Source organism: Rana temporaria, chromosome 4, assembly GCF_905171775.1.
Source record: "Rana temporaria chromosome 4, aRanTem1.1, whole genome shotgun sequence".
Classification (NCBI taxonomy): Eukaryota; Metazoa; Chordata; class Amphibia; order Anura; family Ranidae; genus Rana; species Rana temporaria.
This window is the reverse complement of record NC_053492.1, coordinates 184,931,909-184,942,427: the sequence shown is the minus strand read 5'-3', so window position 1 is coordinate 184,942,427 and position 10,519 is coordinate 184,931,909. Positions and strand designations below refer to the sequence as shown.

At 38.5% G+C, this 10,519-nt stretch overlaps 1 protein-coding gene across 1 annotated transcript in view; it reads right to left on the bottom strand.

Moving 5' to 3' along the window:
- Positions 1-6,844: 6,844 nt before the first annotated feature.
- Positions 6,845-10,519, bottom strand: part of ACAP2 (ArfGAP with coiled-coil, ankyrin repeat and PH domains 2) — a 178,735-nt gene continuing 175,060 nt past the window's right edge. The window contains exon 25 of the mRNA XM_040347722.1: positions 6,845-9,494. Within this exon, the coding sequence (XP_040203656.1) occupies positions 9,391-9,494 (104 nt within the window). The 3' untranslated portion in view covers positions 6,845-9,390. The remainder of the gene's footprint in view (positions 9,495-10,519) is intronic.

The following is a 10,519-nucleotide window of genomic DNA, read 5'->3' as shown; positions in this document are numbered from 1 at the left end:
TCCTGCAGTCAGTGTGAAAGTGCTAAAGGTTAAGTGTTTTTTTTTTATTATTTATTTTTTCCCCCCTTATTGCATTCATCACAAGCCATGTCACTTCTAAAATGTGTTTTGGTGCTTTACCAAGGAAGGGTAGCGCAATTAAAATTGTACTCTTTAATTGAATTTTTTTCCTGCAACATAAAGCTTGAGCTTTCTGGCTTCTCATTCTGTAATTGCTAGTTGCTTGGCTGTCCTGTTGACACTAGTTCTACAAAACCATGGATGATTAAACACAAGACAAGTATACAAGAATAAGTGGTTCTAAGGGTAGGTGTTTTTTTTTTTTTGTACCTTAATGCATCCTCTGCATTAAAGTGGATGTAAACCCAAAATGTTTTTATTTATTTTTGATGTCACAATGTACAGTATAAGATTTTCTATCATCTGTGCCCAGTCTTGCCAAACCGAGTTAATCCAGCTCTGAGCAATCCTCTTATTGTTCAGTGAAATAAAACGGACTTCCAGAGAAAAACCTTAGTCCGTTTCGCTCCCTTGCTGTGAGGGACAGGTTATTTACTTATCTCAAGCACTAGTCTGGAGACAGGCATTATTTTTTAATTCCCACCCCGACTCCTTTTCTAAAATCATGTGGTTACTTTTCTGGATTTTGACTGGATGTTAGTGATAATAGCAGAATTTAGTGTAAGGGGAGTGTAGAGGTGGGCAGGGAGTCTACTGACATCATGACTCCACCCACCGAGCGCCAGACAACAGATCCACCCACAGAATCTGCAGTTTTTCAGTTCTTATAACAGACAGAGGGGAGACATTTGACAGGTAAGCATACATGCAGGAGGCATGTATATCCTTATAGATCAGCACTATGGCAGTAGTTTAGAAAGGATGACAGTGGGTTTACATCCACTTTAAGGTAAAAACCTTGTGTGCAGCCCCCCCCTTATACTTACCTGAGCCAAATCCTGATCCAACACTATTGCCCCTCACTGGGCAGGTTGATAGCAGCAGGAACATTGGTACCTGCAGCTGTCAATCAAATCCTGTGACCAGCAGGCAGAGCGGAGCCACGCTGTCTGTGTCTATGGATAAGGCAGAGCAGCACTGGATCGAGCCCTCAAGTGTGTCACCATAGGAAGTGGCTTCCTATGGTGGCACACCAAGAGGAGGAGGAGGAGCCAGGAGCGTTGGTGTGAGAACCCTGTAAAAAGGAGGTTTGGGCTGCTCTGTGCAAAACCATTACACAGAGCAGGCAAGTATAGCCTATTTTTTAAAAAACAAAACATCATTCTAAAATACTTAAAAATGTAATTTGCTTTTAACATACTAAATCCATTTGTTTGAGAACAATTTTCCATTATGCACCTTCAAATGTTGTAACTCGCGGGGTCAACTTCTTTTGTCTATTAGCTGACAGATCCAACACTTTAAAGATGATCTAGATGGCTCAGCTTATGTGCTTCCACCAGAGTGGATTGTAAAGAAAGTGTACATATTCAACAGCACAATAAATAGTTAACAGTATTTTTTAGAGCTCTTATATGTAGGAAAAATAAATCGCACCAACTGTTGTCACCCTCTCACCAAGCTACTTGGCGATGGTCTTTGTAGCCCATTCCAGCCTTGTGTTGTCTACAATCTTGTCCCTGACATCCTTGGGCAGCTATTTGGTGTTGGCCATGGAGGAGAGATTGGAATCTGATTGCTTCTGTGGACAGGTCTTTTATACAGGTAACAAACCGAGATTAGGAGCACTACTTAGAAATGTAAAAAATAGATTTTTAATAATCTGCAAGTATAGTAGAATTCAAAAAATGCCAAATGCATCTAAATGAAATATATAAAACACAAAATAAAAAAGACACAAAATGTCAAAGTATAAGACGGGGTTAGGAAACAAAGGTATAGACTTAGATTGTTGTTGTCACTGTCGCCAAGAGAACATGACGATTAGTATTGGTATGGCCTGGGTCGACACCGTCAAAGTCTTGACATATATAGAGGTTGCTCAAAATTTGCTCAACAAGTTTTGCGGATCGTAGCCGCTTCCTCAGGAGGAGATTTAGAACTACAACATAGAAAGAATAACAAAGAAAAGAAAGATATATTAAGACATATGCTAAAAACAGATCCCAATACTGGGGTCATGAATAAGCATTAGGTAGTTATTAATGTACACTCACCAATCTAGTGGTGTTTTTGGGGAATGTCCAACGTGATCGCATGCTTTTGCAGAAATGAGGACTACTGCCCAACTACACCCAGCCGGGTGAGGAAAGATGGATTGATGTAAAGTCCCATACTGTATACCGCTGTGGCCAAATGTCGGTTCAGCCGGTGCACAAGGGGGTACACCAGGTAACTAAAGAGATAACTATATTTTAGATTAATGGCACGGAACACTCGGAAAGAAAGCCCCCTAATACAAAAAGATGGAGGCTAAATATCCCAACAAGTTTGCGGTTACATTGTTGCTGGGGAATATTGACGTATATCTGATTGACATTATATGTCTAACCATGACAGATACACTTGACATGTAGAGCTACCGCCAAAATAGGAGGCTGAACGACGTAAAAAAAAAAAGCGACGGGCGAGCGTTCATTTCTGAATCGGCGGATTTCCTCATTTGCATATTCATCGCGTATACAAATGGAAGCGCCACCTAGCGGCCGGCGGGAGATTGCAGCCTAAGATCCGACGGTGTAAGTCACTTACACCTGTCGGATCTAAGGGAGATCTATGCGTAACTGATTCTTATGAATCAGTCGCATAGATCTGACGGTCGGATCTCAGAGATACAACGGCGTATCAGGAGATACGCCGTCGGATCTCTATCTGAATCTCCCCCAGTGTCTTCGCTATATTGCCCTTGTTATGTTGCGTCCAAGTCGGTTTTAGAAGTTTTAGCATAAGGCTTGTCTCTGGTCTGTGTATCAGCCTTGGTTGATGCAATGTATTTTTTCAATTTCCTTTAGATTTACCTTCAACTATGTAGTACAAGGGCCTGGCTGATCGCATACAATTTTAAAATGTTTAGGTTTGACCTCATATTATATGGTTTTGGTCAATCTAAAGGAAAACTGTATAATGTGTAGCTAGCTTAAGAATACTCTTATCAGCAGCTACAGCCACTGATCGATAAAAGTTTTCCAACTTGATCATTCAACAGAAGTTGATCTAAAGACTGACTTCATACATTGTATCTGTCGGAAGATGTCCTAGGTTGGTAAAATACTGGCAAGATGTTGTTCAACATATGAATTCCATTTTTAAAACAAATGTGGCTTGTAATCCATACGTTTGAGCATCCAGTGATATCAGACATCAGAGAATCAAGTGAGGCTTAGCAGAAAATTGTTTCACTAGAAAAGTGGGTTTCACCACATCCACCATCTACTGATAGTGGGGCATGATTCAATTTGAGACTAGAACAGATAACCTTTCTGCATAGGGGAGCCATCAATAAATGCCAAAATATTTGAGCATTACGACTTCAGATACTTGGTTTAGTACCCAATTGGCGAGACTATGAAGATTGTTATAAGCCCAGGAATGTTGTATTTTTATGGAAAAAATTCAATACAATATATTGATGAAAAAAATACATGGAGTTATCTTCATTATGAAAGGGTAAAAGATGCAAAAAACTGGTCTCATAAACAAAGTTTTCTTTAATTGAGATTGCATATTTTCCCATTTTTCGCAGTGTACAATTTTTTTGATCAAATATTTACAATTGTTACACAATGTACAATTTCAGCTAATGCAGGTTTTCTTATTGTTCGAGTCAGCAAAAATAAGACTACATTCAAGTTCAACTTACAAAAATGATTACAATGAAACTAGATATGTATGACATTCAATATATTTTATGGAAGCAATATTGTAAGTAAAATATCTTATTCACCAAACAGCACTAAATTTATTCTTGTGAAAAATATTGCACTTAAAACAGTCATGTCAGGAAGCACTGAGAAAAGTACTGATCTGAAGTAATGTACAATACAGAAAAAAGTTTAAGCATTTTAAAGCAATATGAAGTGGCCTTAGCACTACAGTAATCAAATCTGATTGGACAACATTTTTCCCAGCTTTTATTTCTAGTAAAAGTGAGAATGCATCTTTCAGTTCATCCTAGAGGGAGGAACTACTGGTGTTTCATGTTTGGACTGATGCTAGCAGTTTGATAAATATAACTTTTTAGTGACTTTTAAGCCCCCACAATGGCTGTAAAAAAGGCTAAAGCCCTGTACACACGATCGGATATCTGATGGAATCTAATCCAATGGATTTTTTCATCGGACATTCGAGGAAGCTCACTTTCATCAGTCTTGCCTACACACCATCAGTCAAAATCCGACCGTGTCCAACGTGGTGACGTAAAACGCTACGCAGTGCTGAGAAAAATAAAGTTCAATGCTTCCAAGCATGCGTCGACTTGATTCTGAGCATGCGTGGATTTTTGACCGATGGACTTCCACACAGACGATCGTTTTTTTCTATTGTTTTTTTATCCATAGGAAAATTTTAAAAACATGTTTTTTTTTCACTGATGAAAAACAAACCGTTTTCATCAGACAAACCGATCGTGTGTACAGGGCTTAAGTCACTGTTGTGGCAGAAATAAGAACTTTGGGGGGATATGTTTTTACCCAGAGAGATGTTAACATATACACACATACACATATATATATATATATACATACATACATACATATACATATACATACACACATATATAAAAAAAAAACATCCCAAGACAGCCATAGATGGATCAAATCTTGACCATTTCAGCAGGCACCTATTGACCGACTTCAGTACAACCAGTCTGTCAGATTGGTACGATTACTGCTGGCAGCTATAAATACGATTAGTCCTGGCAGCTATAGCCAACAGCAGTAATTGTGTTCTGCTGGCAAAGAAGGCTCCCTGCTGGCAGAACACAATAGCCCTGTGATAAGGACTCTCATATCAACGCAGTCTGTGTTGACAGGGGAATCAAGCAATTTCCTTCAACCGTTAGTTAAAAGAAAGAAAAAACGCATCATCTATGGCATGCCTTAACCCTTTTGTTGTATAGTACAATCACTACCAATAGTGGTTGTGGGTAAATCTGGTCTTCAAAAGATTAATTTTCAAAGGCATTTTCTAAAGGTAATCCATATTCAAACCTTTCCTTTTTCAGTAGCAGCATCCTTACAAACATAATCTGCTAAAGTAGATCACAGGTATCCAAATGTATGTTAAAGTTGCTGCACCACATGCAAAGAAAAAGAGGATAGCACCAAATATGCTAAAGTACCATGCACCTAATAAACAGCAAGTATGATTTAAACCAGCCAAAAATTGTGTAAGAAGCATATCTGTGATTTAATCATTGAAGCACTATACCTACAATACACTACGACTGCATTAAAGCGGAAATAAACCATTACATTCCCGAAACATGCCGGAAATGTAGGTGTCATACTGGTTGTGCTCTCAACCAAACTGTTTTTTCTTCTCCTCCTCGCGCTGCCTCCTGGGAAATGGGGAGCGGTGTCTTCTGGGACCTTGTGTGTGTCCCAGGAGACGTCCACCCATTCACATAGCACTGCGCTACTTGCGCACGCCCAGTAGGGAAACGGGAAGTGAAGCCGCAACGCTTCACTCCTGATTCCCTCACCGAGGATGGTGGATAGCGATTACTTGGCTTCCGACATCGCCAGCACCCTGGACAGGCAAGTGTCCTTATTAAAAGTCAGCAGCTACAGTGTTTTTAGCTGCTGACTTTTATTTTTAAACGCCGGACCTCTGCTTTAAAGGGTAGGTTCATCTTTAGACCCCTTTCACACTGGGGTGTTTTTCAGGTGCTTTAGCGTTAAAAAAAGCGAATGTAAAGTGCCTGAAAGAAGCTGCATCTGCAATCCCAATGTGAAAGCCTAACTGCTTTCACACTAAAGTGCCTGAAAAACACCCCAGTGTGAAAGGGGTCTTACAGAAAAATCTGTAATCTGAGCTTACACAGGATGCCCTCCTCACACCCAAACCCTGCCCCTGCTTTTTGCTACCTCCTACCAGGTGTGCATAATGAGACTATACAAGGACAAGGTAGTAGCTATAAAAGAAGCTACCAACTACTGCTCATGTTAGATACTTTCCAGTACTCAAATCTTTCCAAAGGAGAGCTTGCAATATCATTGGGATGAAAGAGTAGGTGGAATTTTAATGGGGATAGGTTAGTGATTTTATATGATAAATGGTCTCTGATGGCATGCAGTGTTCTTTGTGCTAAAGTTATTCTATAGTATACAGTATATTTATTGAGAATTTTACAGTGGCTGTTCGTAGTATGGATACTCTCCAGCTCTACCTTCATGGGAAGGACAGGCAAAAAGAAAGGCAGCAAAGTGACTTTTTTTGTTGTGGTTTCTGGTGGGTTTATGATTGATATACACTAAACTATTGCTAATAAAAAGGGGACACTATATAGTTGTTTTAGCATAAAAGCACTCCGCTTTTTTTGTATACCCTACTTTTAACTTTATTTGGCTGATAGATTCAGGCCATTACATGCAAGACAAGCAGGCATATAACAAATGACTTTGGTCACAATTAAAGGCTATTATGTGTTACAGAGAACACAAGTGTTAAGCAAGATCAGACATGACTTACAAATTTTATGGCATTGGCACTGCCATCTACACTGTTATAGGCGATCAAACTGGCAGCAAAAATTAGCTTACAGTTCCTGGATGTTAAGTACATGTACAATACATTTACTTGTTGTACATTCTATCTGCACATTTTTAGCTGACAAAATATATAAAAATATATGCCGTTTGGTTCTCACCAATACAATAAAGACTAAAATATCAACTTTTAATACTATCAGCATATGCATTGCGTACTATTTGTCTATACAGAAACAAAAACTTGCATGCTAAAATCAATGTGCTTGTATCATAAAATACCAAAACAAATGTTAATGTAAATAAATCAATAGCTTAAAATGAAAATGTGTCAAATTGGATTACAATACATACAATGTAACCTCTATTGTAATAACTGGTAACCATTAAAAATACTGTATATTTTTAACTAACAAGGACAATAAAAAGTTTAGCAAAAATAAAATAATCAAGACTTAACCACATTGTATAATGTGGTTGCTGCTAATTCTTTTAGGCTGCATTCACACCTAAGCTTTTCAGCTCGTAAAACACGCATCTTAAAAGTTCCAAAAACACCCCTGTTGACATCTGAGCGTTTTGTAGCCTGAAGCTCAAAAAAAGTACATGAGCTTATTTTTTTTAGCAGATTACAGGCGTTTTACTGCTTTTACATTGGTGAACTTTTAACCTTGAAACTGCTGCAAAAACGTCTGTAAATGATGCGCTCAGGTGTGAATGCAGCCTTAATATCTGTAGGTAAAAAGCAGATACTAGAAAAGTGTTTAGAATTGAAGAGTTTTTCCACTTTAATGCAAAATGTGAACCCCTTATCCCAATGCTTTTTCCAAGCAATACACATCTTTCTGATCATGCTACTGGCTGCTATCATCACATTTAATAAGTCTGAGAACCACATGTAATGGTACAAGGCTCACGGTTCCAGGAACAAATGCAAATCATTAGAAAAAAAAAAAAAAGACTCGGTCAAGATCTGCACTGATATGTTTAATAAGGAAAGAACAGGAGTACTCTCACAGGAACTCTGTCAGATGCCAGAGGGGGGTGCAACATAATGCTACCAATGATAGAAACCTGTACACAACGTAAAAAAAAACAAAAAAAAACAGCTTTATTAAAATGTTGAGGAAACTAAACTAGCCAAAAGAACTAACGTTTTTCGGAGTTATACATTCTTCCTATAAAGGCCATAAAAATACATGGCTACTGAAATGCAAATTGTCAGACATTTCTCAACATTTTCCTACACCTCAGTCCTGCTACTGACAGAGCCCCCATGTTAACATGGTAGAACAATCGTGTTCTTTTTCCTTTTTTACAATCGCAACAAGATATTGAGGCTACTCCATGTCAATGAAGTATCTCCCATAAAAAAAACACTGGTCTAGCAGACTAAGTGCAGCACTGTCGATTTTAAGTCCAGGAGGGGGACTTTCTTGGCCTAAAGTGAAAATACCCAAAAACGCAGCCAGGATTCATAACATTGTGCTCAATCTGAGTCATCTACAACAGCTTTGATGTAAACCTGCCATGGTTTAGGCTTTTGTGGGTCTACAGTGACTATCACTGTAACAAGAAAGCAGGTTGCTGGTAGGAATAAAGAGCAGACAACTCAAGCGTGTGACTGCACATATCTGGAGTGTCCTTCCTCAGCCCAAATGCCATGAAGTTCTGATCAAACGAAGTTCTGACATTTCCTGATAGCATTGGACCTTATCTGCATATCCCTCCTCCTATACATTGCTACTGGCCCATCACTATGATAGGCTGCTTCACTGGCCAACAGGTATGTGTGTGGAGAGGAAAAGAGGAAGAGGAAGAAAAAGGGAAAACAGTTACTACCTGGAGGTGCTGATGCTTTGTCTAATCAGAGCAATCCAGAATTTAGGAGTAGATTAGCACTAAAAGTTGCTGAAACCACTCTAAGTGCCTGCACTTCTACCTGACGGCAACCTTTTTGGGTCACACTTTCAGCCCAATCCCAGCATACTGATGTTGCAGTGAGATAGGCAGTAAGATAGGCAGCTCAATTGAACTTCTTTAAAGCTATAGAACTATATGATATTACAGTGTCTGTCATACATTATGTTTAAATTATATTTACTGCAGATACACATCAACTAAAACTGCAGTAAATTAAAAATAAATGGTATACCCATTAGGAAGGCATTGTATTAATTTTTACTTCATCAACGTTCTAAGCCTAGTCTTCCACAGTATCCTAAAATTACCTTCCTCTATCTTGTGATAGGTCTTATAAATCAGTGCAACACTGTCAAGGAAGATGCAGAGTTCAGACTAAGAATTGTATGTATGACTTACACAGTAAAACACATAAAAGCAGCCATGTATATTGGTCCTTTTTTATATATACAAAAAGGGAAGAGCATGGCAACCAAACCATTCATGGTCCCTTCAATACTGAAACCATAATTCAGGCCAAAACCAATTTGTACATTTACTGTACACAAACACTATAAAGTACTCTATTTTCAAATCATTGCCTTGGCTCAATCACTGTTCTGAGTTGTGTATGTGACATTATTAAGCAGAAAAGTGTTTTACCCAGGAGAATCAGCAGCAATCACTCCTAAACAACTGGAATGATGAGACCAATTAAACACTGGCTTGCACTGCCTAAGACTAGGCTCTCAGGTAGTTCAATTGCCAAGAATAGTTTTAATTTTTTTTACAGGTAAAATTAAGGCATATAACATGAGATTCAGGACTTCTGAGAATCTGGATTTTGGAAACGGTTCAGTTTTTCAGGATTGTTAGATGCCATATGGGAGAAATCTCTGAATATATCTTGGTATGTTTCATCCCCTGCAAAGAAAAACAAACATTATTTATCCTGGTATACCTGAAAAATGGAAATAACCAACTTATATACAGTACACTGCTGGTTTATGTATACATGATATCTGTGACAAAGACGATAACTGCTAACCACATAATGCTGGCGAAGGCAGCCAGTGACCATCTAAAATTTAAGGAATGACAGACCCCAGCAAGTCCAAAAAGCCAATAACTATTAGGTTATACAAAAATAAAAAAATTATGTCTGAGCAGCTGCTTGGCAGAAGCATGCCCTACCAACCATAGGATATGATTTAGACCAGGGATATGCAATTAGTGGACCTCCAGCTGTAGCAAAACTACAAGTCCCATGAGGCAAAGCAAGACTCAGCCACAAGCATGACACCCAGAGGCAGAGGCATGATGGGACTTGTAGTTTTCCAACAGCTGGAGGTCCGCTAATTGCATATCCCTGATTTAGTCCAACGGGACTAGTTTATGAAAACAGGAGGAAATTAAAGTAAAGGAGCTGACCACAGAAAACAATCAAATTAATGTTTTGATATTAACATCACCTTGTAAAAAGGAGATGTAAAATTTAATTGATTCTCTTTCTTTTGGGCAATACAAGACCCTTTCTCCCTCCAATTGTAACAAATCAATCCCAATGCAAATAATACACAGAGATATACGAATTGTCAGACTGGATGACAAAACGGATTATATAGACCTTTTGCATGCATGACCTCATAAAACTCACATACAAAGATCTATACCTGCTAGAAGACTCCATGCATCCAGGAAGATGAAAGGAAAGAGAAAAAGCAAAGTAGCATATATTTAAATATATAATGATAATTGTCTAGCTCAACAGGAAGAGCAGGTAACGTTCAGCAGGATGAAGCTGAAGCTACAGGAAAAACAATCTTGTTCTATATAAACACTCACTATCTGCTCATTTCAGCTACAGTAGTACAAACCCTCCAAGTATATTACACAAAACAAATCAATACAGGATTTAGTGACTCTTATGCCGCGTACACACGATCAGT